We start from the raw sequence: 27,988 nt of genomic DNA, 5'->3' as shown, positions 1-27,988 counted from the left end.
CCCGACCCCCGCGGCCCCGCCGCGCCAGAGCGGGCGCCGCCCGCGCCCCGCCATGTCGTGCGTGCACTACAAGTTCTCCTCCAAGCTCAACTATGACACGGTCACCTTCGACGGGCTGCACATCTCCCTGAGCGACCTGAAGCGCCAGATCATGGGCCGGGAGAAGCTGAAGGCGGCCGACTGCGACCTGCAGATCACCAACGCGCAGACCAAAGAAGGTGCGTGGCGCTCGGGGCGCTGGCTGCGGGCTCAGGGCTGTCCTTTGTAGCTGCTGCTCTCCCGGCACGTCCGAGCAGGTCTGCGTGCTGCAGGAGTTCGGGGTTCCTGGAGTTGTGGGTGCAGTGCGGGGCGGGATGCGCGACCAGAACAAACGTGCCGGCTTTCTTTGCAGTCTGGCAGAGAAATGGGAAGGTTACCACAAGGAGCATAGCGCGTGGCTGATTTGAATGAGGGAAGAAAAGTGTGTTTGATGATTGAACTTTGTCGTCAATTCCTTCTTGCCCCGCTTTATTGGAAGGTGCTTCGCTGTTTTTTTCACCAGCCTTTCATTGAACGCAAGTGCCCCTTGCAGTAATTGCTTGGAAGCAACAATTTGTATCGAGTGTATCGCCGAGTTACAATTTCTGCAGACCCTTGAAGCCTCTCCCACAATCAGCGTTCCGTGTGGCGAAATTACTCTTGGGAATTGCTGTTAATGTAAATTTCCCAAACAAAAGACACCGTAGTTTGGGTACTGCTGAGCATCATTTCATCATTCTTGTCTAATGGTTTGGGTTTTTTTCCTTCCTGGCACTTAGTGTTTGCTGTATCGGGGCAGTCATGAAGTTTGATGGCAGAACCTTTACAGTGAATATGTGTAAGAAATGTTCATCGGGAAGTCATAAATTCGCTTAAATCTAATAAATAGTGCTTGATTCTGTGGTGTGAATATGGGCTTGTGTTACTATGATGCTTCAGTTTGGTAATCTGCCGTCCTGCTAAGTTTGAATGTGATTAAAGATTTCAGAGTGTGACTTTTCAGAAATAAAAATAATTGTATTTTCATTCCTGCAATGTTAAACCTTTTTCTTTTTCCCCCTGTGGTTCTGTGTCTCAGAAGTTTTTTTCTTTAAAAGTTGTAAGAGAAAAAAAGATGCTTGTAAGTGTCCCCTGATAAAGTATGACTGCACATCCGTGGTACCAGATTTATCGGGGTGTTACTTTGTTTTCAAGTGTAACCCGAGTCCTGGAATGGAAAGGGGTTTGCCTCAGGGTGAAGTTAAAAAGGATTGTCCTGGGTCCTCTAGGCGGGTTGTGCTGCACTTTAACCTCTGCAAAATGAGTGTCAAATTATAAATATATAACTATGTGAAATACATCATTTTAAATTCTATATTAGTGATGCAGATGGTTATTGAAGCTTTCCTAAGGGTGTTTTCCACGTGAAAAGGCAAAAATCCCTCTGTGGTTTGCAGAGCATAGCTAGAGAATGTATTTCCAAAATCTGTGTCTGTCAGATCTTTGGTTCATATGCATAAATGTGAATCTCAGTTTTTATTAATCAGATGTAGATGCTTAGATTAACCTGCAGAAATTAAAATAACAACCATAGGATATTCTACATATGTGGGATGTTAGGGATTCTTACATGTGGACATAAGTATTGGGTTTTTTAACTTTGTCTATTCAGGAGTCTGAGTAAATGTTAAAAGGATCTTTGGAAAGAACAAAGTGAGCCATGAGTGGAGATGCACTGAGTATTCAGACTGGTCCAAGATCCTGGAAGCTTTTACAGTTCTGGAGCTGTTATTTTTCCTAATGGAAGGGTAGTAATAGGAGAACTGCTAGCACAGGCCAAAAGTACACAGGATTTTAAATATGGGTGGGAAAAAAGGATCTGATGGACTGGGTGAGATTCTGGGAATGCAGAGTGAGTGGGTGGGACCTGTTTTATGTAGGGGGTTCCTCTTCCATACCTGCCATCAAGGCATGTTCTCCAAATGCTGTGCTCAAGATTGGTGCTTTTAAACTTGCCTCCATTTCATTGGATCTGGATTTTTTTACCTGTCTTCTGTAACAGGTGTTCCTAGAATATTGTGGAAGAGCTGCAAGCTCCACAGCTGAGGTTTCTGTGCTGTGACATTCTGAAACAGAACACTTGGAAAATGTGCCATACTTACAGGGCAAAACACAAAGAAAATAAACCCAAAAGTTTGCTCTGAGCTGGTGTGGGATGGCTGAATGGCTTTGAGGCAGAGTAATGCCCTGGCACTTCAGCCCCACGCTGACACCACCCCAGAGCCAAGAGGGCCTCAAAGCAGAGCCGGGTGCTGTAATGAGATTAATGACTAATGATTAATGAGCTGTGGATTTGATGGACTCATCCCTCCCGAGCAGGGGCTCTCGTGGGGCACAGTGCTGTGTGGACACAGTGCGTGCAGATTCCCTGGGCTCTCTGACCTCCTGAGCCAGCTTGTTCCAGGTCAGGGATCCCTGCTCTGGGGGAAGCAGCAAATCCAACAGGAGTGGCCCTGTCTGTTACTCGGGAAGTTTCAAGGCTGCTTTACAGCAGTGGCTTGTTCCAAAGTGAGCAAGTTGTGGTGATGAGAGCAGAGTTAAATCCTGTCTAGGGAGAAAATGTGTTCCAGGGAATTCCCTGTGTTCTGGTGGGCACACAGAATGTTGGCAGGCATTGCAGCTCGGACCTGCACATGCTTCCCCCAGCAGCTGCTTAGCAAGGCTCTTACCTGCCCTGGCACACCTCTCCACTTGCTTTCCAAGGACTCCTGCTCAGTTGTGCACCTCACCTGAGTGAAAACCTCTCCGAGTGCTCAGAGCTGCTTGGGCAGTGCTGGCAGATGAAACCATGGATGAAGGCAGGCCAGAAAATAACGCGGGAACTTCTGTCAGTAACTTGTTTATAGCATTCGTAAACACAAATTATTAAAACTAGCAGAAATTCTTATAATAGATAAATTAAAAAATGGGGTTTTTAAATTGCTCATGCAATGTGAGGCAGCATAAACTTGCCAGCAAATCTGAGCTCTTGGCACTTAGCTGTAAGAAGGTTGTGAACACTAATACAGTAGTTGATGTCAGATTTCTGTGTCAGTGTGAGGCAGCAGTCAGCTGACTAACTAACTAGTTTGCCTCAATTCATGCCTTGAAATACTTCTTTATCTGGCTTCTTTCAAGCGACTGTTTTCTTGTAGGATAAACAAGCAAGTTTTTCTTGTAGGATAGACAGCAAGTTTTAGACTGTTGTGTCTCTTCTGCTCTAACCTTTGAGATCCAGATCTTGGTTTTTACAGGCATTTTGCGTTAGTTGGGTTCTTTTAATTACAGTTGAGATTGAGAAATTCCAGTAGCCACTTCCCAGCCATCACTGGCAGTAAAACAAGTTTGTGCTATATGGGAGTGGGCATGAACAATGCTGCTGCCTCCAGCTTGGAGCGCTTCTGCTGGAGCTCTGCTTGGACACGTGTGAGCAGTAGCTGTGTGGAGCTGGCCTCCCTGCTCCCCTGGAGGTGTGGAGTCCTGGAGAGACAGCGACAGCACAAGTACAAACAGCTGCTCTGGCCTTCTAGAACTGCAGCTGGCAGCATCTTCCAGGTGTTTGTCTCGGCCTCAGCACTGCTTGAGCTCCTTCTGTATCAGAAAGTGCTGCTGTGGCCTCTTTGACAGGTGGCTGTGAGAGGAGCCGAGCTCCAGGGCTTGTGTCAGGATGTGACTCCTGCAAGAGCTGCTGTTTCTGTCACTGCTAGTTCTTTCAGCCAGTTTCAAACTGCTCTGCAGTCCAGAGGAGTCTCTGTTTGGTTCCCTGGGGGGACGATCAGGAATTAGTTTCAGCTAAATGATTTCTCAGTTTTCTGAAGAAATGTTCTATTAGTTGGAAATATAAGTAAAATTTTAATTTCATGGTTGAAGAGATGTCTTCTGCTAGGTATGTTTTGGTCTAAGGGAGGTTCCTGCCTGTAGGAATAATATACTGGAAAACGGAGCATAAATTGTGAGGTACTCGTATTTTGTGTGTGATCACTGAGCAAACTCATCCTGATAAAGCTTGACTAGATACATAACAGCTCTAGGTTTCAGACCAGTGCTCTGATTCAGTCTGCAACAGTAAGGGATTGGAATAACTAACACTGCAGGCAGATCACAGGGAAGGGCTTCTCATGGTGCTTTACAATATTTAGTCATATCCAGCCTGTGTAAGTTTCATATGAAAACCATTCTTATGGAGAGGGCTTTGCATTTTAAATTTATTCAAAGTGTGTCTAAGAGTTGGATTTTTGTTTGTGCCTTACGTAAAAGGTCAGGGGGCTTTTCTTCTTTTTGGACAGGCAGCACAGTACAGGCCCAGGCGGAGCAGGGGTGGCTCCAGGCACATGCTGCTTTCCAAAGGCTCTTCAGGGCTGCCTTCAGAAGTCATTTTGTTTGAGTCTCGCTTCTCTACAGAGAGTGAGTGGAAAGAACTTGTATTCCTTTGGTTAATTCAGACTGGATGGTGAGTTAAAGGCTGCAGGGCCCGTTTAGTTTGAGCCACTCCTTGTCCTGTCTGTTGTGGCAGGCTCAGAAACCCCCAGGTCTGTGTGCTCCAAACTCCAGTGCTGTCAGTTTGGGTTGCAGTTCTCTGTCGGGCCTTGAGCAGCTGCCCAGCCGGGGTGGGAATGGGGCAGCTCCAGGCACAGAGCTGATGGCTCTGCTGTTCTGTCGGGCCTGAGCAGGGCAGCAGAGGGGAGTCAGGTATACTTGACATGCTGAAAGCACTGCTGCAGAGTTTCCCTGCTTTAGCTAGTTCCTGCTTTGTTCAGGACAAGCAGTCACAGACTTCACAATCTGCTTTATGCAGGTGAGGCTTGGCTTTGGTTTGTTTTTCTCCAGAGATCTCTTGGTTTCGTAGCCAGACAGAAGCAAAACCAGCTTAAAACAGATCAGGGAAAAGCCCCATGCATTATATTACTCTGCTTTAGTGTAATTTGAATAGCCAGACAGAAGCAAAACCACCTTAGATCAGGGAAAAGCCCCATGCATTATATTACTCTGCTTTAGTGTAATTTGAAACCGTTTTGCTCACGGCATTCAAACTAACTTTAAAAACTGAAAATGATTTTGCTGCTTGTGCTTGGTAATCAAACCTGAAGATTCCTTGACAGGTGCTGCTGGTGTGTTGAGAGGATGAAAGCCTGATGTTATGTATAAAATTTTGCTTTTAGATCTGTAAAGGGATTCTCAAAAGTGCTCTGTAATTCCACATTAAATACGTTCTTACAAATTGAGTAATGTTTTTTCTGTGTTGATGTTGTTTCCAGAATACACCGATGATAGTGCTCTGATTCCCAAGAACTCATCGGTGATTGTGAGGAGAATTCCCATTGGAGGAGTTAAAGCTACCAGCAAAACATACGTTATGTAAGTACTGCAAACATTCTCTTCTGGGGAGGGGTCAGTGTGCCCACCTTGTTATTGACAGCACTTGCAGAGGCACTGGGGTTGTAACTTGCTTGTTAAAACTGCTGCTGGTGTTTGTTGTCATGGGGTAGCTTTCATGTGTCTGTCCCAAAGGAGACTTAGATTTTGATGTTCAGACACCAACAGTGGTAACTTTGGAGATGATTCTGTTGAGTTTGGTTTGGAGTTTATTTTTCTGAGATTCAAATTTTCTGAGATTCCTGTTTCCTCTACATGGGGAGATTCCTTTTAATATGTGTCTGCCTTTTTAACAAAGACAGGTACACATTGTAGTGTGAATTTAGCATTTGTTCATGTCTCAGAAGAGTTTGATTCTGAGTGTTGGACTGTCACCTGCATTTGGGGGAGGTGGGGCAGGATATGACAGGTATTTTTCTGCCTCAGATCTAGGGGGGGTATATAGTAGTTGTAGAGAACAGATCAAGGGTTGCCAGCTGGTGACCCATGCAAACAAGGAGTTCCATTCCTAAGTGATCCCTGTGTGTTTCCTAAACACACAGTGTCTGTTTGAGGCAAGAGAAAAAGAGCCATACCCTTAAGGGTCCTGGCCTTTGTGCAAGTACCATGAAGAAACAGTTAATGCTGTCCAAACTCAAATCTCAGAAGCAGTTTAGCACATTACCAAATGTACTGGTTACCTTTCTGAGTCTGTCTGTACCCCAGCTGGGATCTGTGCTCCATGTTTTAGTCCTGTATTTCTAAGGTTTACACCCGAATCTCTGTCCTCAGTATTGATTAAAATCACAGATACTCAAATTCAATCCTGACTCCAGGATTATGGCTGCATTGATGTTCTCATACTCCAGATCTATAAGAGCTACATCAGCTCTGTTGGAATGGGCATGTTTTTCAACCTCCTTAAAGCCATGCCTCTTTACCACCAGCAGGAGATATTATTAGCTTGTGGTTTTGCCATGTCTTTCTAATGTTGGTTCTCAAGAAAGTACCCTGAGGAGTTACAGTGTGTCTTGAACAAACAATACAGCAACATCCTGGTACCCATGAACCATTTGCAAGCAAAAAACTCCTAAATGGATGTGGCTCTGCATGTAACCTTGGGGCATGTTACTGCAGGAGTTGGTGCAGTGCTTCCAAGATCTCCGTAGGGATTGTGCCCCCACAGCTTTGTGCCTGTAAACACAGCCTTGCTTTAGGGCTCATTTCAGCTGAGTGCTGTCCTGCCAGTGCACCTCGCCTGGTGCTGTAAAATCAAAGCTGGCATCAAAGATTCTGTCAGTACTGGCGTGGGGGGATCAGGAAAGAACAGCACTGCTGTGGTAGAGTTGAAAATTATCCAGGCAGATGAGCCTTCTGTTCCCCAGCTGGAAACACTGCAGACACCACTGGTAGGGTGGTTAATGTCTGGGGCTGGGGAGTGTCTGCTGGAATGGTGAGAGGCCTTCAGAAAGGCATTACTCACCTTGCAGTAAATGGCTGAAGCAGCCATTGTGTGCTAATCCAAAGTATGTGCTTCCTCACCTTGGGGAGGTGTAATTGGGAGCCTGGGGGTGTTCAGCAGGGGCAGGAAGCTGAGCCTCTCCATCGGCATGCTAATTCCCCAGCAGCCTTTGCATTGCTTCTGCTCATGGGACTCTGGATGATGCCTGCATTGTTTGTTAGCTCTCTCAGTGGCTGCATGTCTGGTTCATGGTGAGGAGCATGCAGGTCTAGACCACCGAGTATGTGGAATCTCAGCAAGTTTTCAAATGTAATACATATTTCCTAAAATACTGTAACGTATTCAAGATTATCTTATAGCAAATTCTGGCAATTAAGACCTTTTTTTTTGTCACAGGACTCCTAAATCGCACAAAATCCTAGAAACTACTTTCAGGTGACATTTCTACTACTACTTTTAGTCAATATAGCATATGTAACATGTGTAATATTTTGGCACTTTGATGGCTAAATATAGTAGATCTCTGAACACAGTGCTTGGGCTTCCACAAAGAAACTGTTCTGGCACTGTTCAGTGCTGCTGACACTGTTGTGTTGCCCCTTTGTCACGTGACTGTGTTTTTCACTTGAGCAAACTTGCACTTGTAGATTCTCACTGTCCTTTCACAGAAACTGAAGCCCTGTACCTGGTACCTGTGTGCCTTACAGGGATGTACATGATGGCCAAAGCTGCCCCGTGCTTTGGTGATTGATTATTTGAGAACACAGAACTCTAGTACACACTTCATGGATTTGATACTTAGAGAGCAGAGACAGAATGTCTCGTGACTTCCTCTTGCACTGTTGTGTTCTAGATCTGTAAGTCTTGAGTAATTTGTGACAATGTAGAAATGTGGTTTTTGGGGAGTTTTTTAGTTGCACCGAATGTACCAAGAGAGAACAGTTTATGTTACAAATAAATGTCTACATTCACTAGAGTGTTGGAGCATAATGTGATGTTCAGGTTCTGGAATCTTTGTGTTGGGTACATGTGATTTGTTTGAAATTCTGATCACCTTTATTTCTTCTTCTAGAAGTCGAAGTGAGCCAGTGAGTGGAACATCAAAAGCAGTATGTAAAAACACACTCTCACACTTTTTTCCTACACACTGCACTTAGTTCTAAACAATGCAGCCTTTTCTTAATTTGCCAAACGTTAACTTAATATATTTTCTAGTAAAACCTAGTGTATGTTGTAAATACATTGTATTTGATTCAGCATAGTAAAAACTGGGTAATGCCATCATTTGCAGAGTTCTAATGTGAATATTGGTATTTGTGCCTAGTAATGCATTGTATTTCATATTGAATATGCCAGAATCTCTCCTGTATGACTCTGTGTTGTACAGATAATGTATGATCGTTTCCAGATCCTGTAGGCTCGAGGTTTGCACACTGAACATGGTGCCATGTTCTACATCTGTCTGTCTATAGCTAGTGATATGTATGTTTGTATAGGTTGTTGTGTGCTTTTTGTTTCTTGCAATAAAAACTGTTTGGAGTGTATTTTTTGCCATTTTCACATTGTATCACTTAGCTTTTGTTTTTAAATACCTTTTTTTGCCTAATGGTTTTTGAAAATGTTATCAAAAACCACTGAGAAATCATTATTGTGAAACTTGGTGCTGTTCCTTACTTTTGACTTGGGGGTTCAAACAAATACCAAACCCGGCATATCCCAGATGTTTTCAGGACAGTTCTGTGCAGCTAAATGATTCCTTCTTATGTCCTTAAATATTTGGGTATTTGTTCCTGCAACTGTGTAATTGAAGTGATATTGTTTGGGCCCTCCTGAGTACAGAAATGTCTTCAGTAGCCTGACGTGAATTTCAGTATCGCTGCTACCCAGAGTGGTATTCTAAAGTTCTGCCTTTGATCTCTCCCCTTTACCTGGTAAAGCAGTTCAGTTCAACAGTTTGTCTGCAAATGACAATATGTGACACAAATTTTGGCACCAAGTTAGAGCCTGGGGCATTTGGGAGTGAAATCCCTGTCACTTTTCTTAACTTCTGCCTGCAGCACATTTTTGGGTCTGGGTGACTCCAGGGCTGGCTGCTGCTGTAATTCCCAAAGGTTGAGCCTTTCTTTAGTATACCACCACATGGAATTCACATTTGGAAAAGGAGCAGCATTTTCCTTCAGGTTTGCAAACACTTGTACTGCTGCTAACACATAATCCCACACGGAAACCCGTGCCTGGTGATGGGCTAGATCTTGGTGTGCCACTTGGGTCAGTACTGTGTGCAACTGTGCTTTTCCAGTAGTCCTTAGAGTATCAAAGTACTATTTGGTGGGCTTTATTTTTTATCTTTATTTTAAGTATAACTGCTTCTACTTCACTAGACTGGTGTGAGGCATTACACTAATCCTGGATCATTGGTTCTGATCGCGTGATCAGCTATTAGGATAACTTAATCTAGAAATTCCTGAACTCTGGGGCTGTGTTCTGGGAAGAATACAGCCTCTGGTTCCCGTGGAAACAATCAACTTCAAATTGCAAACTTACTGTGTGTAGGTCTAAAACCACTAAATGTAACATCCGTAATTCTGTTGCTGATTGATTGCAATTCCTTTTGGAGATGAATGCCTCTCATTGTGAGTTGGAGTTAGTTGCACTGGCCCAGTGACCCTAGCAGTTCATGTAATGCATTTATGTAAACCACGTTTATAGTATTTGATCTAATTCAGACGGGTTTTTATTTCTTGAAAACAGTTCTTTTTCTTTTTGTTTACTAGCATGTGTATAAACACAAACCACATGTTCATAAATAAAGTTAACATTCTTTTAGCCTCGTGTGTTCCCTGGCATGTCTGTATTACATTGCTCAGTAGCATCTTACCATAAGCTAACGTAGATGTGTCAAAAAGAAAAAAGGAGAAATCCCAGAGTGGGAGGGAAAACAGTGTGAGTGAGAACTAACAGCAAGAAAGGAAAAGCAAAGCCATTCCCTGGTGTGCTCTGACTGTCCCTGGTCTGGGAGGGTGGAAGGCTTGCATCCCTCTGTACAGGCCCTCTCTCACTGGAAAAGCCCTGCAGCAGCTTCTGGAGCTAGAGACACAAAGAGTTTATTCTTAAAGCTAACTCAGGTCTTGGTGTGGGGGGATTGTTTGCTTCTTTTTTTTTTTTTTTAAACACAAATATTTCTGCATGTATTTCAGAGCAGAAGCTGGGTCTTGTGCAGTTGGAGTAAATCACTAGGAATCTTGTCAGTTATTGATGGAGAGTTAAGCTGCAAAGTTAAAATCGGTCTTCTTTTTTTAATGGATGCACAAAAGCTGCTGCTTTTCAGTGTTTTTTCATTGTCACACTTGTGCCAGCTGCCATGCCAGCCCTGGCCCAGGCTGGGGTTGGTGCCTGGGCTGCTTGGAGGCTGCGGCAGGGCCGAGCTGTGCTCGGGGCAGCGCCGTGGGCACAGCTGGAGCCTCCCTGGCTGACCTTCCCGGAGCCAGGCCTGGACTGGGAAAGCCCTGTCATTCCGTGTGGCACTGCAGCATGAGAGCAGCCTTTTCCTCCTCTCTTCTGTCCTCTTGCCCACTTGGCTTCCCGTTAGTTTCTGTTCAGTCTGCTGCACAACATGGGAGTTAAAACATCAGCTGCTGCGTTTAGGGTTTGGGGGTTGCTTTTTCTGGGTTGTGTTTTGGGGTTTTTTTACAATACTTCTGCAGTGTTATCTCAGTAGGGTTGCCTACAATTCATGGAGATGTTTCTACTTGACTGTTTTGAGGGACTGCCATGAAATACTTTGGTAGACGTCTAAAAGGAAAAAAATTGGAAAAAATGTAGGATGGTTGAAGGATGGCTGTGGGCAAATGCACTGAGGAGCACATTAATTATCTGTTTGCTGCTTCTGGTAACTGTTCAGTATCACCTCCTTTAAGAAATTAGACTGTTGCCTGCAGGCTGTATAGTAGCAGCTTCCTGAAAAAACAGAGGAAAGAATTAATAGTTTATTAACTGTTTGTGTTTCAGTTCCTGGTCAGTACTAGACTATTTAACCCTAGAGCTTTCCTAATTTCTTGTTTGTTTCTGAAAAAAACCACAAAATTATAGCTGTGCTTGCCCTGAGAGAACAATGGTCTGCTTTTTCACATGTAAAAGAGTGGCATATGGAGCGTGAAGCTTCAAAATGCTTGTGCAGACCTCCTTCTGAACAGAACTAGGTACAAAGCATCCTGGAAGGAAGGAGAGGTGAATCTTGGTACGACTTGTAGTGGAATTGAGGTCTTTTTGTCTAGATCTGTGTTCCTCTTCAAAGACACTTTAGTCTCAAAGCCTCAAGAGCTCTTTAGTCAGTAAATGCAGGAATGCTGTGTGTACTTTCTTGAAAACACAGAACAGGAACAACTTAGTGGTGTGAGGAATCATCTTGTGCATGGAAATACTTTTTCCTAGTCTGCTAAAACTGTTCCCTCGAATTCTCCGCTATATTAGGTTGTAAAGGACAAGACCTTTTTCAAGGGAAGGTTTTAATCTCTTTGCTGACCTGTTTAGTGACTTCTTGGAGAGCTGTTCAGTTCACACTGTGAAATTTTATTCTACATCTTTGAGCAAGTTAGATGTAATAAGCAGTGATTCAAGTATCTTTCTGGTACTGTTGTGCTAGCTCAAGTGCTGCTCTTGGAATGATAAAATCCAATCTACTGCAGAAGGAACTAGATCTAGTTAACCTTTTTACTTGTGGCAAAACTGTTCTTCAGCATTAGTTTTCTGGCTTCTAGCCTGAGGACGTCATTCCTGAGAGTTGTTCCACAGGCAGCTGGGAGGAGAAAAATGGAGTCAAAAATTCCAGGCTTGTGCTCTGAATCCATGTTTTTGTCATCAAGAGTATGCTTTGCACTTTCCTTTGTTCATTTAGCACAGGGCTGCTTTGAAGATCAGGTTTGGTCTGCTTGCAAGGAGTCCTCTAAATTCTCACTGATTTGGGTGGCAGTGCTTGTAGTCTAGTAACATACAAGAAATCAGTCTCAGTTTTTATAGCCTACTCTGTCATTACAAACACCTTTATATAAATGATTTAAGCAGTTGTTTTTTTTTCCAGAAGTGGCAGGTTGCGGCTGCTGTTCTAGATTGGCATTTTTTGGGGTTTATTTGGGTACTGACAGGAGGGCAGAGTGTGTGTTTCGGGGCTGCTGGGGATGGCCTTCATTCTGACAGGCAGATGTGGGTTCACAAAATCATCACTGTGTTCATATAGAAATGATGAGACATTCACTGATTCCTTTCCAAACTACACTAATACTGTGTTACCTGGAGTGATACTTCTTCCTCAATTAAATATTTTTTTAACCCTTTTTAGTTGAAAATTGACAGCTTCCCATTAATTACCCTTTTGAAAGAGGTCCCTCTCTATTTCCAAACTACACTAATACTGTGTTACCGGAGTGATACTTCTTCCTCAATTAAACTTAAATATTTTTAACCCTTTTTAGTTGAAAATTGACAGCTTCCCATTAATTACCCTTTTGAAAGAGGTCCCTCTCTGAGATATTCTGAGCAATAAGTAGATCTCCAGTGGGGTTGGTTATTTTAACTTCTTCTCATAAGCACGTGGATAGTCTTAAGCCATCATAGATTGGGACTTTGTTTTGAATAAATACAAATGACACTGGGTTGGGATTTCCTTTGGGTGACACTCAGGGGGATGTAGTGCAGGCATTCACACTATGGTAGAGGTTAACTGTTGTTGTGTTTTGACTGTAGAACTTGAATATGTGTTTAATTTTTTGTGAACAGATTGATGACTCTTCTGCATCTATTTCTCTGGCCCAGCTTACTAAGGTATATATATATTCTTGTCAAATACTTAAAAAGTGTTTCCTTCCTATTTTTAAATTGATACTGTGACCTATAGGTAAATAACTGTTGTAATTGAAAGCCCCCTTTAATTTTTATTAACTTAAAGTATTTATTTTAACTTTAAAATGTGTGTATACTTTGATACTATCCTGTAAAGAGTAGTTCCCAGTTTGGGAAGATAGAAGGGGAGTACCTTATCAGCCTCAGCATAATGTTGCAGTATTACTCATCCTCAAGACACAAAGAAGAAGCTCCTCAGAAGCTGTTTTACCGTTTTTCATACGTTTCATTAATTTTGCGTTGGAAACTAACCCAGTTGGTACAGAAGAATTTAATTGGCTGTAAGTTACGGACATTCCAGGGGGGTGTGACCAGCCACAGGAGAAGCGGTTCTGTACCATGGACAATTGCATGGCTATTTTTGAATCCCTAGTCATAGTTACAGACCCATTCTCTGAATGCTGCACAATTCCATAAATTGTGGGATCTATACAGTGGACAACCCGACCTAATTTGTTTGAACGCAGACTGTGTAAATTGTGTAAGTGTACCTCATTGCTTATAGGAATATACCAATGTGTATGTGTGGCATCTGAGCAGCTGTGACCTTCTGAAACTGTTGTAATGCCATGTTTTGCTCGGGAACTGCTTGCATTTTTGCTCACCAATGTGTAATTTGTCTGGGAAAGCACTAGTGACTGCACTGTGTGGACAGCCGAGTGCTCAACCACCAGTCCCTAAAGCTGCAGGCAGCAGAGTAGGCAGGGCCTGAGGCAGGGCAGCTAGCTCTTGGTCATCAAGATAAAGGCTGGGCTTCATTTCTAATAAAAAGAAATCTCTTCCCACTGATAACTTTCCCCCTCTTCACTACAGAAATTAAATTGTATACATTTGGCCAAAAAAAACCCAACATTATATAGATAAGTATCTCTAGTTTGGAAGGTAGCCACCCCAAGAATTGGTCCCCATTACTGCTGTCCCTAAAAGTGTCCTCGGGTCTGTAACCTCATGTGAAGTTTTACTCTAAAGTGTGCAAAGCAGTCCAAGGGGTGGGGGTGCACATTTTAGCTTTTGAGGACATTTAAGCAGTTCAGAGAAATGCAGGAAGATGACACCCAGTGGCTCAGCACTGTTCCTCCCTCTAACGGCTCTAGTGCAGCCCGGCTCAGCACAGAGGCAATTGTGTTAACAGTTCTCTGGTGGTTATTACTATGTATGAAATGCCATATTTGAATTTTGGTCTATTCCTACTAATGTTTTGTGCCTTTTGGATGTGTTTTGTAAACCGTTTGGGTTCAAACAAATTAGTCAAGTATTATCTGTAAAGCTTTCTGTAACTGTTAATGGAAATTATTTCATAGTTGGCGATCCGGATTCTGTTACTGTGGAGAAACTGTGTATATGAAACAACCATTTAATAAAATGTTGAAACTAGTTGGTTGCTTTTGTGAATGAATGCATACAAAACCAAACCATGAGTGCTTGAGCTGAGTGATAGGTGCTTGAAGGCCCAAGTCATTTACAGTCACTCCCTTAGACCCTGCTTGTATCTGGACTAGTGTGTAATAAAAACATTTTGACAAATACAACTTAAAAATCAGCTGACTTCAGTAATTTGAAGGTCTAGTTGTGCAGAAGGTTTATATTACAATTTGTGTGTTAAAAGGACAGAGTCAACTGGAAAAAAACCTGAGATAGTCTTCACTGTAGTTAAATCACTTCACAGGAAGAAGTTAGGAGGGGGAACATGCAGTTTGCACTGCCTGCAGCTCCTGCTGGGCAAATCTCTGCTGAAAAGCCTTGCTGAGGGATTGTAAAGTCCTTTGGTCCTTTTAATACTTGTGTGTCTGAAGCTGAGTTTCAGCAAACAAACCTAACTGCCCACCTCTGCAGTTCTGTGTCCTTTTAATACTACAAAATGTAAATAATGCTGCTTGTATCCATCTTAATTCCTTGACGTGGAGAGCTTCTCCTGAATATAGTCTGGAGCTTAAAAATCAGTGTAAAAATACTGGATATTGTTGTTTATCTACACATAGCTTCAATCCTCTGACGGAAATTGGATTGGTTACACAAGTCTTGCTGTAAGGTACAAACAGAGCCTAAGGTTTGAGTGCCCAAGAGTGCTCTTTTCTAGTAGGTTCTCAGGCACATAAACATCATGTCATGGCATAAGGACTCCCCAGACCATCTTCAGCACAAATCTGTTTGGTATAAGCAGCTGCTCTCATGCAAGCTCAGCTAGTGTAGTGCTGCTCTTTACAGGATTGGATGAGTGGTGTTGTCTTGGGCTGCGTGGGCTTAAATGTCTTTCTAATGTGTGTGTCAAATAATTGCCTGTTGCACAGACTGCCAATCTGGCTGAAGCCAATGCTTCCGAGGAGGATAAAATAAAAGCTATGATGACACAGTCTGGCCATGAATATGATCCAGTCAAGTAAGTGTTGCTAACGTGAAACTTGCTCTTTGAAGTTGATGTAAAAATTGTAGAGATGGTTTGTTTTAAACAAGAGAGACACATGAATCTCTTTTCCTTTTTTTCCCCAAAACCTTGCAGTTACATGAAGAAACCCGTGGGGCCACCTCCACCCTCCTACACCTGTTTTCGCTGTGGCAAACCTGGGCACTACATAAAGAACTGTCCAACGAATGGGGTAAGATTTGGGGGACTCGGGGGATGCTGACTTTTTAATTTTTATCTGGAGAGTTACATAACAAACGTGAATACTCACAGTAAGAATTCTGTCTTTTGGTGTGGAATACAGAGGTTACACGGCAGTGTTTGCAAAACCCTTTGGAATTAAGAAAAACCTGGAATTGTAAAATTTTCTTTTCGCTAGGTCAGAGGCACTAAACATTCCCATAGATCTTTCTCTATGAACCCCTGTGTTTGATGTATCTCAAAACAAGTTTCTCCAAGCCCTGAGTGCAGCTCCCTCTGAATTGCCCTTTGGAGGAGGAGCCAGTTTGAGGGATTTCACCCTTAAGGAATCTGTAGTTAAGCCAAAGAATGTCATTGAGTTCAAAACATTGCTCCAGCCTCTGGAACCCCTGGCTGCATTCATTTAGGGAAAAGAGTATTCTCGTCCAACAACCCTTACACTAGGTAGGAGGAGAGGGTTAAAGGTTTTTGTGGTTAAAATAGTCACTGAAATCTCATTTTTAGTGTGGGTCTTGAGATACATCTGCCTTTCTTAACAGGACAAAAATTTCGAGTCTGTTCCCAGAATTAAAAAAAGCACAGGAATTCCAAGAAGTTTTATGATGGAGGTGAAGGACCCGAACACAAAGGGTGCCATGCTGACCAACACTGGGAAATATGCAATTCCGACCATAGATGCGTAAGTATGGGATTGGTTGGACTGATCCCAAAAGGGAGTGAGAGGAATCAGGCAGAAATGCACGAGTGGAGGTGCAGCCACATTAGCCAGCACCTGGAATTGTGGGGAGGAGGCATTGGCACTGCCTCTCAGCTTTAAAATCCATGCTGCTGCCTAACATTGAAGTGGGAGTCCTGCTGCTCACACCCCTGGGAGCTGGTTCAACGTGGGGTGTGCTGAGACTATTTCTGCAGAACGTTTCAGCAGCATTTGTAATTGGGATTGTTCTCTCTGGGAGTTCCTTTTGCTTCTAGTTTGTCTTTCAAAGGTTTCATGTAAAATGTAATAAAGCAGCTGTTGGACTGTGACTCCCTCCCTCAGATGTGAAGCAGGCTTAAGTTTTCCTGTTGCTATAAACTAGGAAAACACTTGTGTGTGCTGAGCACAGTGACTGTTCTAAAATACTCTTGGTAGCCCTTCTGGTTTCTCACCTGGATGTCCTGTTTTGGAAGCTGTAACAGACTTCTTTCAGTTGGAAAATGTCATTACTGGGAGACCAGCTTTATCCTCAGCCTCCAATTTACATTTAGCCTCTGGCAAAGGAGAGCTGCGATTCATGTCACCTGATATGAGCTGTCAGAGGTTTTTCTAGTCTGAGCTGATTTCTTAGTTGATCCAATGAACTGGATAGTTCTGCAGGAGAATTCCTCCCTCCCTCTTCTTGTGTTAGGGCTGTGGAAAAGTGGTCCAAACTAAACAGCTGTGTTTAGGAAGGCCAGTGGAGAGGGAGAATACCACATACTATCTTCCTTCGATAAAATTTAAAGCTTGGAAGAGTTTTCCCTTTAACTTCTTTCTTTTGCTTTCCCCATTCTACATCCAGGGAAGCTTATGCTATAGGAAAGAAGGAGAAGCCTCCCTTCCTACCTGAGGAGCCATCCTCCTCCTCAGAAGAAGATGATCCTATTCCAGATGAGCTGTTGTGTCTCATTTGTAAGGATATAATGACGGATGCGGTTGTTATTCCCTGCTGTGGAAACAGTTACTGTGATGAATGTAAGTGTTACTGCCAAATTTGTTAATTCCAGACATCAAATTTGATCTTCTGAGAGCAGAAATAGGAGATAAGGAAATTGCCGTGTTAGTTCTGTTGAATACTTCAGCATGTCGTGAGCAGGGAAAGACTCTTCTTGTGTAGATGGTGGAAAAAAGGCAGAAAGCTTTTTTCCCATTTCTAGTTAAATCCTCTTTACCTGCAGAAGGAAGAGGATGAGGGAAATGCATATTAGTGCAGGTGGTTACAGTATTAGATATAGAATGCATTTATTTTGTCCACAGCCCTTTCCCTCACACAGAATTATGTCTCCAACTTTTGGCACTTAATGTGGACTACAAAGAACTGATATCGAGGCATTTCATCCACATGCTTCCCTAGAGCTGATCAAAACCTTCAGAAATCAAACCTCATGGGTTTTTGAAATATGTTTTTATTCATTAACATGAAATGACTTTTTGCTGTACTGGAGTGGAAAAAAGACCAGTTGAGCTGTCACATGCAAGTCTGCTCTGCATCTTTACATATTACCACAGTGAAATACTGACTTTCTGCTGTATGCTAGAAATTTTTGTAGCACTTCAGAGTGGTTTGGGTTGACTTTCCACTAGCCCAGGTTGCTCCAAGCCCCATCCAAACTGGTCTTGAACATTTCCAGGGCTGCTACAGCTTCTCTGGGCAACCTGTTCCTCTGCCAGTTTTTTCCACTATAGAACATTAACAGCATCATGCTTTCCATTTAAGACCATGTTTCACCATTAATCATATGCTTGTTTTTGTAATTAATGAGAACCAAAAAGTTTACTTAGTTTGGCTATAAACTACTTTAATATTCTAATTTTTCCCAGGTATTAGAACAGCACTGCTGGAGTCCGAGGAGCACACATGCCCTACCTGCCATCAGACAGATGTTTCTCCTGATGCTTTAATCGCCAATAAGTTTCTGCGCCAGGTAATGTGACTTTACTCTGAACTCTTGGTTAGAAAAATCTATTTGTAAAAAGCTGAAAGGGATGGAAATGTTAATTTAGATCTCCTTGAGCGAGGCTGAACTCAGCAAGGCTAAGCTTACTTTTCAAATACATTATCTGTTTTTACAGAAGCCTACTGCTCATTAGAGGCAATCTGGCAAATTCAGGGCACACTTGGGTTTAATGGGATGTCCTCACTTTCAAATGGGGTGTTAACAGCAAAGTGCTTTTAATGCAGAGACTGAGGTACCAGTGATTGATACCAGAGTTCCATGGGATGTGTTCATAGCTGTGTGTAACTGGTTTAGGATTAATAGCACTTACAGGAGCACACAGTGATTTTCCTATAGAAATGCCTATGTTCATATGTCTACTGAAGTTTATTATCACCTTTTCAAACGTGTTTCCCTACCTCTAGGCTGTCAACAACTTCAAAAACGAAACCGGTTACACAAAAAGGCTCCGTAAGATTCAGCAGCAGCAGCAACAGCAGCAGCAGCAGCAGCTGCCGCCGCCGCCGCCGCCACCGCCGCCGCCGCTGATGCGGCAGACGATCACGCGCACCCTGCAGCCGCTGATGCGGCCGGCCCTGGCCCGGCAGCAGGAGCCGCTCATGATCCCGCTGGCCTCGCTGGCCTCCCGCTCCGCCCTCTCCTCGCTGGGCCCCGGGCCGGCCATGGCAGCTGGGCTGCCGGTCAATCCGTCTTCTGTGGTTGTCTCCGATCTCCCTCCAGCCGTGTCCCTCTCTCTCCGTGGGGAAAAGCCAGATGGACCTTTTCGGTAAGGAGATCTGGAGGCCAACAGCAATGCAGGAGAAATCAAAATGCTTAGGTTCGATTTTTCTTGAGCTTTGCAGCTAGCACCCTGTGTATCATTAATGACAGCTGCAGGTCATGGTGGAAGTTGTGGTTCTGTTTTGACTTGGAATGAGGACACTTCAGTAAGTAGAACATGTACCTCATGCAGGAATTTTCTTGGCAGTATTTCTGTTTGGTTCCCCCACCAGTCATTCAGCACAGGTTTGCCCTGAAGGAGGGACTGATTTTGATTTGAAGTGGCCAGCCATTCCTTCAGTAGACATTTATTTCCACCTTAGTGTCTCATTGATTTCTCTTTATTACTGAAGAAATAATACTTTCATGCAAAAATCTCTTACCAGTGTTTTGGGTTACACCCTTTAACCCTGCTGCCTTGGATGCACAGAACCAGTGTGTCCAGAGGGGTGCAAGGCTCAGCTGTGCCATCAGTACAAGGGTCACAATTCAAAGGAGCACAGAAACATTTTCTAATGGAATTTCAGTTCTTGCATCTTCCAAAGCTGAGGTTCAGTGCACGGGTTGTATGGATTCTCGTCCTTTCAAGTGCTGCTTAATCAAATACTTTTCCAGAGAGCTTCCTCTCTAAATGCCAACATCCAAACAGACTCCTCAGCAATGCTTCCTCTGGAGGTTGCTGACTTCACAGGTGTAAATCTGGTGAAGATTATTTTTAATATATTTTTTTCATTTAGTGAAATCAGCCTTTTCTCACCTTGGACTTTATATTTAAAAATATGTATTATATATCACTTCAAAGCAGTGTTTCAATAATAAAAATGTGTTGTTTTTATAGTGATGCCGATGCTGTTCTGCCTCCTGCTCTGATGACTGCTGCTGAGCTTTCCAAATCTTCCCCTTTGTCAATCAGCAGTTTGTTGGAAGAGAAGGTAAATTTTATTTCAACACATGCAATGATTCTTGTGTTCTAGTAGAGTTATTTTGTGACTGTTTGCATTTATTCCCAAGGGCTATCAGGTTCCTGTACTGAGACAACCAGCGATACCAAGTCTTCTGGGCCCTCAAGGACAATCAATACCTACAACTGGTAAGAAACTAGAACTTTAGAATTTCATCCCAAAAATTGTCTTCAGATAAACTTACTGGGATTTTTTTTCCTGTTCCTGCTGCAAAAGGTCATCCAATGAGAGCTGGTGCACTTCGCAGGCCAGGCTGGGAGCTGTAAGTATTCAACAGAAATTTAATGTATTACTAGTTGTAACTGGTTGTAAATTAATCTGTAACACATCACTTAGACAACAGCTGATTTATAATGAAATAATAGTTGTGGAGAATTCAAGTGGTAATTAATTTTCAAGTGGCTTCATTTAAATTAACTTTAACAAAGGGGACTTGTGCTTACAGTAAGATTATTGAAAAATAAAACTCCAGTACATAATTGGAAAGAAGATTCTGAATAATGAACACTTTTTGGGAAGCCTAAATTACATATAAAAATTAAATGTAATTAAAAGATCAAATGGAAAAGCACCCTTTTGATTGCTGACTGAATAGGGCTGAAGAAATTGATTTCCCAGTAGAAATCACCCTCCAACATTCTTCTTTAACAACTTAGTTGCTACTGATTGAGCAAATTATTGAAAAATTAGAGGCTGTTATTTTTATGACAGTTTTGTATTTCTGCAGTTTAGTCATCTCAAAGTGCCAGGCTGCTTTTTCTCATTAGAGAGAGGAGCCTGTTTATCTGTTATCGTGGTGTCAAATTAGTCCTTCATTTGTTAGAGATTTGTTACAGCCATGCTGTAAGGGTCATTGTTTTTATAAAGTCTGAAAGAAAAATGAAAAAAATCCATCTAAAATCTCAAATCCAGTAAACAGGAAATAAACAATTCAGGGCCAAGAACAGGCCAGTGCATCGTGAGGCAGGAGCTCAGGAAACAAACGTGGGCTAGGTTAGGAGAGTTCTGAGAGGTGAGTTAGTTCCTGCACAGTGCTCGGAAGCTCGGGAGTGCGGAGCTCGAGGTGTGTCCAGGAGGGCAGAGGAGCAGTGGGTGCTTGGCTCATGGGAGATGGGGGTCTCGTGGCAGCCTCGCCCGCAGTCCCAAAGCTGAGTGTAAGGAGAGAAGGCTGGGGAGCTGCTGGGGCGAGGATGTGCAAGGCAAGTACCAGGCTCCAGGACTGAGTGTAGTCTCGAGTGAACAGAAAGCCGGAGACCAGTGAGAACCAGGAGTGCTCCCGCCGTGCTGCCGCTTCGCTTTCCTCTGTACGCTCAGGGCAGGCTGTGACAAACAGTGACACGTGTTTTTGGGTTTCTTTAAAGTTCAAATCGAGGACGCCCGCACAGTGACCGTGCCCAAAGGACTCAGGCCCCATCACTGCCAGCATCAGCACCAGTCTTTGTGCCTGTGCCTCCACCTCCCTTGTATCCTCCACCACCCCATGCTCTTCCTCTTCCTCCGGGGGTACCACCACCACAGTTTCCTCCTCAGTTTCCACCTGGGCAGCCTCCATCCGCTGGGTACACTGTCCCCCCTCCCGGATATCCCCCAGCTCCTGCAAACATGTCATCAGCTTGGGTCCCAACAGCAGTGCCAGCGGCTCATTCAAACACCATCCCAACGACACAAGCACCTCCTCTCTCTAGGGAGGAGTTTTACAGAGAGCAACGGAGGCTTAAAGAGGAGTAAGTATTTGGCTCACTAACGTTGCCTTGTTTTCGTGTCTGTATCGGGGGAGCGTATTGGACTGCGGTTACACTAAAGTGCATCTGACCTAGCAAAAGTGACATAGTGTTTCTTCCAATATACTTTTTCATTGCAGATGGTAAATATGCAAAGCTAAACCAAGACAAATGTAATTCTAGAACTTTTCCTAAAACTTGTAGGAACTGTTTTTGCTTAAATAGGATGTTCACCTTTTGCATTGCATGCAGTAAACATTTTCTCATATTGGCCATGTTTTGTTTCTTGATGTCTTTTGTAATAAAGGTCAAACTATAATTGTAATAAAGGTCAAACTTATTTTAACAGGGAAAAGAAAAAGTCCAAACTTGATGAGTTTACAAATGATTTTGCTAAGGAATTGATGGAATATAAAAAGATTCAAAAGGAGCGTAGGCGTTCGTTTTCCAGGTAACTGCTTTACATGTCCGTAATGGAGAAGCAGATTGTCTAGAGGAATCAGGAGGAGTTCCACTCCACCTCCCTGTCGTTAGATGGATTGGATGATTGAGGGATGAGCAGTGACAGGAGTGTCATATGAAGTTATTGGCTCCAGTGTGGCAGAGATTGCAGGTGACTGAATTAGCACTGGGCAGCAGGCACTAAGGAGCGCTAAGGATCTGTCTTGCTGAGGTGTCTGCAGTGGTGTACTTCACTGCCTGACAGCCCTGAGGAGGCCAGGAGCAGAATAGCTGTAAGGGCTGGGTTTTCAGCATCTCACTATTCTGATTGTAACCGAGCAGTCCAAGCAGTTTGGAGGAGATAGGTGAGAGAAATCGTCCTCATTTCTGCTTTTGTCCATCTCATGTGGATAGACAAGATGTTTGAACCTGGACTGCAGACTGGGGCTTTCACTTTTTGGGTGACACTGTTAAAATTTTCTTGGGAATTAAAAGCTCAGACTTATTTGTAAGGAAATCTGAAATTGGTGAGGGCCTTGAAGAGGAGGATTGATGCTTATGAACATATGAATCATGTGAAATGATTCATTAAAAATAGTAGAAGAAAAACCTGCGGGTAGCTGCTGTTTTCTGTCCCCAAAAGTCCCTTGGGCAGGAGTAGTTGTCAGCAGTGCTGTCAGGAGCTTTCCCAGAGTCATGGCACTGGGGCATGTGACTAGAGACTGAGGTTAGAAGCTTTTAGATGGGATTTTTCTTGCAATGCGGTCACTTGCCTTGGTTAGAGCTGGAGGGATGTGCAGGATGTTTTTGGGACACCTGCCTGGCAGTGTGGATTCCACAGGCCTGTCTGTAGGTCCTTTGCAGCATTAGGATTGTGCATCCTGTCCGAATTCCCAAAAAAGGGTGCAGTTAATAGACCGAGCTGACGTTTTAACATTGGGCTTTGCTGTCTTCAGGCTACGTGGTGTTTTCTTGGTGTGATTCTGCACAGTAGCCACTCAGATTTGCTCTTTTTGCATCTTACTGCAACAAAAATGATTTGCACTGCATGTGGTTGCCGAGTAGTGACGAATGTGCGTGTTCCCGTACCAGTAGAGGCCAGTGTAACCACCTGAAATCTGTCTGTAGCTCATGTGGTAGAGTGAGTGGAAGTAGACTGACCCTTCTGTGTGTTCTGACACTAACAAAGCAGCAGCTGTTCTGTCTTGTGAGCAGAAACCTTTATGTGTTATCAAGTTCTTCAATTTGCAGTAGCTTTATGTCAGCAGCTGAAAGAAGCTTTGACATAAGCATGTGGAGAGGAAAGAAAAAATAAATGTGGGAGGAAAAGATTTGAGGAGAAAGACTGTTCGGAATTAACTTCTGGTTTTCTTGTTGTGTTTTTTTAAGGTCCAAGTCTCCCTATAGTGCTTCGTCTTACTCTAGAAGCTCGTACACCTACTCCAAGTCACGCTCAGGTTCGTCGCGCTCCCGCTCCTACTCGCGCTCCTTCAGCCGCTCCCATTCCCGCTCCTACTCGCGGTCGCCGCCCTATCAGAGACGGGGCAAAGGGAAGAGTCGGAACTACCGCTCCCGCTCCCGCTCGCACGGCTACCACCGCTCCCGCTCCCGCTCGCCCCCGTACAGGCGCTACCACTCCCGCTCCAGGTCCCCGGTGTTCCGCGGCCAGTCCCCCACCAAGCGGACGGTCCCGCAGAGCGAGGCCGAGCGCGAGTACTTCAACCGCTACCGAGAGGTGCCCCCGTACGACATGAAGGCTTACTATGGCCGCTCGGTGGACTTCAGAGACCCCTTTGAGAAGGAGAGATACAGAGAGTGGGAGAGGAACTACAGAGAGTGGTACGAGAAGTTTTACAAGGGCTATGCCGTGGGCGCTCAGCCACGGCCTCCGGTGAACAGAGAGAACTTCTCTCCAGAACGGTTTGGCCCACCTGGCACCAGACGAGAGAATTCACCCTATGCTCGGGGACGGAGGGAGGAGTATCCTGCTGGGCAGAGCCACAGGAATCGTAATGTAGCTGGAAACTACCCTGAAAAGCCTGGGAGAGAGAGCCACGGCGTCAAAGATCCTACAAAATCAAAAGAGAAGGAGGTGGAAAATCCACTGGGAGATGGCAAAGGCAATAAACATAAAAAACACCGGAAGAGAAGAAAAGGGGATGAGAATGAAGGATTTCCCAACGTTGAGCTGTTGGAAGGAGCAAGAAAACCAAGAGAGCCAGTTCCAACAGAAGATGCTAAAACAGACTCTCTATTCATGCTGCCAAGCAGGGACGATGCCACCCCTGTAAGGGATGAGCCCATGGAAGCAGATTCCATTGCTTTCAAGCCAGTGTCTGAAAAGGAGAAAAAAGAGAAGGACAAGCCAAAAGCAAAGGCTGAGAAAACAAAGCGGAAAGTAGAAGTGGCGGCTGCTCCAAAGAAAGACAGCGTAGCAAAACCAGCTAAAGCTTCCCAGGAAAAGGGGGACCCCGATCGCGAAAAATCTCCTCGTGCAGAACCTCCTGTGAAAAAAGTCAAGGAAGAGCTGCCAAAGACAGACAGTGTTAAAACCTCTTCCTCTCAGAAGGATGAGAAGGCTCTTGGTACACCACGGAAGGCTCATCCCAAAGTGACAAAGGACCACCCAGAAACCAGACCAGCCAAGGAGGAGAAGGCAAAGAAAGACCATCCTAAAGAAGCCAAGGCAGAGAAGCCCTCCAGCAAGGAGGAGAAGTCAAAGAAACCTGCTGAGAAAAGCAAACTTTCAGATGCCAAACTTGAGAAAAGGAAAAGAAAAGCAGAGGAAAAGGCTGATAAAGAACATGAGGCCACTTCTGCAAAGGCCTATAAACCCGAAACTGCAGAATCGAAAACATCGCCCAAGGGGAAGGCTGAGCCCGAGGGGGACAAAGGCGAGCGGACCCCGGAAAAGGATAAAGCTGCTTTTCTTAACAACCCGTCCAAAAAGATTAAACTTAACCGAGAAACTGGAAAAAAGATTGTGAGCGGAGAAAACGTGCCACCTGGAAAAGAAGCTGTGGAGAAACCTGAGCCCAGCAGCAGCAAAGTTAAAGCGGAAAAGACAAAGGGAAAAGCAAGGAGGAAAGTGACGGCAGCTGATGGCGCTAGCTCGACTCTTGTGGATTACACCAGGTACCTCAGGCAGTTCTTTTCCTTTTCTTTCTTTCTTTCTTCCTCCTCCCCTCCAATTGCTTATGGTGCATAAGGAAAGGAACAGCTACATTTGTGCTAAACAAGGGAATAATCCATGATATTCCTTATGAGACTATACTTGGGTCACACTCAGCTGTTGTTAAGGAAAATGAGCAGTTTGTACTGCACAGGAGGCTGGTAGGGTTCATTTGTTGGTGATGCAAACTCAAAACATTTGAGACATTTGTTGAAGACTTAAGATAGTGTCTTGATAATCTAAAAAGCTTTTAAAATGTCCATTTTTCTAAGGAAGGACTGGGGCATAAGGATAAAACTTTGTCTGTCTGTACCTCTCCGTAATTGTTTGCTTTCATGTTGAAAGAAGAATGGATATCTAATTTATCTGCCATTGGGAAAAATAGGACATGAAGGAATTACCAGATCAGACAGTCCCCAATCTGATAATCTTGTGTCTTTGTTAATTGAATATATAGTAGCAAGATACTAAATTAATTGATTGCTCATAATCTCAGCCAGTGGACTCAGCCTTTCTCTTGTCTGTTCCCTTAATTGAACATCCTTGAGGAAAATGCTGAGAATTTAGAATTGAAACACAAGCCAGTTTATAGAATGTTCCCAAAGCTGGCTGTGTGTACGTCCCATTACTAATGTCCGTGTTTTTTCCTCCCAGCACGAGTTCCACTGGGGGAAGCCCTGTCAGGAAGCCCGAGGAGAAGCCAGACACCAAACGAACTGTCATTAAGACCCTGGAGGAGTATAACAACGACATAACAGCCCCTGCTGAGGATGTCATTATCATGATCCAGGTCCCTCAGTCCAAGTGGGATAAAGATGACTTTGAGTCTGAAGAGGAAGACATCAAATCCACCACCCAGGTGCCCCCAACTATAGGAAAACCCACCAGTGTTATCAAACCTGTGAGTGCAAAGGCACCAAACCCCCTCAAACACACTGAAAAGGAGACAGAGCCTCTGGAGAAAATACAGAAAGCTGCAAAAGAGGCAAGTTATGAAAGCACCCAACACGATGCCAAGAGTTCAAAAAGTTCCTTGTCGAGTGAAAAAGGTAAAACCAAAGACCGGGATCATTCTTTGTCAGACAAGGACAGTTCTGAGAAGAGGAAGAGCAGTGTTCAGCCAGAAAAAGAGCACTCAGAACGCACAGCTGAGCAAGGAAATGGAAAAACTGTATCCCAGTCTTCTAAAGATGGCAGATCTTCAGAGAAGCATGACAGTGGCCGTGGCTCCGCTGCGAAGGACTTCACTCCCAACCGAGACAAGAAGTCTGACCATGATGGCAGCAGGGAGCATTCGAGTTCCAAGCGCAGAGATGAGAAGAGTGAGTCAGCACGGAGGAAAGACTCCCCGTCCCGCATCAGAGACTCCACAGCCGTGCAGAAGAGCAAACCAAGAGAGGAGCGCGTGGAGCCGCCCAAGAAGGGCCCTGCGGAGGCCAAGCGGAGCAGCTACAGCCCCCCGCGGGAGCGCAAGCCCGCCGAGCACAAAGCTGTGCATGACCCCAAGCGCCCCGCCGAGGAGCACAAACCCCCAGAGAAAAACCCGGGCAAGGAGAAGGAGAAAGAGAAGGAGAAGGAGAAGGAGAAGCATGTACCAGAGGTCAAGAGCAATAAGGAGAAAGAGCCAGGTGGGAGTAAACCACCAGTGAAGCAGGACTCGCCAGAAGTGAAAGCGGAGAAGGAGAAGGAGAAGGAGAGCGCGGCGGCTCAGGGCGACAAAGGCGCGGCGAAGCCGAAGCCGCCGGCGAGCAGCGCCGCGCGCCTCTCGTCCGACCTCACCCGCGAGACCGACGAGGCCGCCTTCGTGCCGGACTACAACGAGAGCGACAGCGAGAGCAACGTGTCTGCCAAGGACGAGGAGGCTGCCGGGAAAACGCCCAAAGAGGCGAAGGAAAAGGCCGTGGAGAAGGCGAAAGAGGAGGCGGCGGCCCCGGCTCCCGCCGAGCAGCCAGAGGCGGGCAGGAGCCAGAGCCAGAGCAGCCCCAGCGTCAGCCGCAGCCGCAGCCACAGCCCCTCCGAGAGCCAGACACGCAGCCACAGCAGCAGTGCCAGCTCAGGGGAGAGTCAGGACAGCAAGAAAAAGAAAAAGAAGAAAGAGAAGAAGAAGCACAAGAAACATAAGAAGCATAAGAAGCATAAGAAACACGTGGGAAATGAAACAGAATTGGAAAAGAGCCAAAAACACAAACACAAGAAGAAAAAATCGAAGAAGAGCAAAGATAAAGAGAAAGACGACCAAAAAGTGAAATCTGTCACGACATAAACCGACAGATAATGAAAAAATGACTTAATTACTAAGTCATCTGTATGATCTTTGTTAAAATGTAAACGACTTCAAGCGTTGTAAATAATGACATGAAAGACCCTGTGCTGCACTTAAAATATTGCTGCTTGATTATTTGATTTTTACATCAGAGCTTTATAAAAGTGAACATTTTGTACAGAATTGTGAGTTGTGACCATGTAACATGAAAGGTTTTGCTGGGGCATCTTCTTTTTAACCACCGTTAATTATTTTGGGTGGAGTTTACTGTACTGTGAAGATTTTCACATTCGGGTTTTTTTTAATTGCCTGGCAGAAGCAGCTGGTACCAGTTACCAAATACCAGCGGATAAAATGCAGAATACATTACAGCCCTGTTATGTCACTTTTTGATTACAATAAAAAAGTTTTCAGTAAATGATCCAATGTGAGATTTCCAGTGGGAGTTGCACGTGAGCAGGGAGCATCCCAACCCTTCCCATTTTCCTGGAAGTGTCCAAGGCCAGGCTGTTCAGGGCTTGGAGCAGCCTGGTGTAGTGGAAGGTGTCCCTGCCTGTGGCAGAGGTGGGACTGGGTGGGCTTTATGGTCCTTCAACCTGAACCATTCCAGAATTCTGACAATAGTG

At 44.4% G+C, this 27,988-nt stretch overlaps 1 protein-coding gene across 9 annotated transcripts; it reads left to right on the top strand.

Annotated features, from left to right (window-relative positions):
* Positions 1-6: 6 nt before the first annotated feature.
* RBBP6 (RB binding protein 6, ubiquitin ligase) lies at positions 7-27,783 on the top strand. 9 transcript variants are annotated; one of them, XM_039732586.1, is made up of 18 exons: positions 7-218; positions 5,292-5,391; positions 7,247-7,285; positions 7,923-7,959; positions 12,623-12,667; positions 15,034-15,122; positions 15,243-15,339; positions 15,887-16,026; positions 16,889-17,061; positions 17,908-18,011; positions 18,449-18,810; positions 19,642-19,735; positions 19,815-19,893; positions 19,982-20,027; positions 21,127-21,489; positions 21,836-21,937; positions 23,317-25,062; positions 25,754-27,783. In XM_039732586.1, exons 1-18 carry the CDS (start codon positions 53-55, stop codon positions 27,360-27,362), a joined length of 5,391 nt encoding a protein of 1,796 aa, XP_039588520.1. In that variant the 5' UTR covers positions 7-52; the 3' UTR covers positions 27,363-27,783. The 9 variants fall into 9 exon arrangements, 8 of the variants coding, with proteins under 8 accessions (XP_039588520.1, XP_039588521.1, XP_039588522.1 ...); XM_039732587.1 differs by lacking the exon at positions 7,247-7,285; XM_039732588.1 differs by lacking the exon at positions 21,836-21,937.
* Positions 27,784-27,988: the final 205 nt, after the last annotated feature.

Source organism: Passer montanus, unplaced genomic scaffold (assembly GCF_014805655.1).
Source record: "Passer montanus isolate IOZ18808 unplaced genomic scaffold, ASM1480565v1 scaffold8, whole genome shotgun sequence".
Classification (NCBI taxonomy): domain Eukaryota; kingdom Metazoa; phylum Chordata; class Aves; order Passeriformes; family Passeridae; genus Passer; species Passer montanus.
This window is presented reverse-complemented; position numbering and strand designations above follow the sequence as displayed.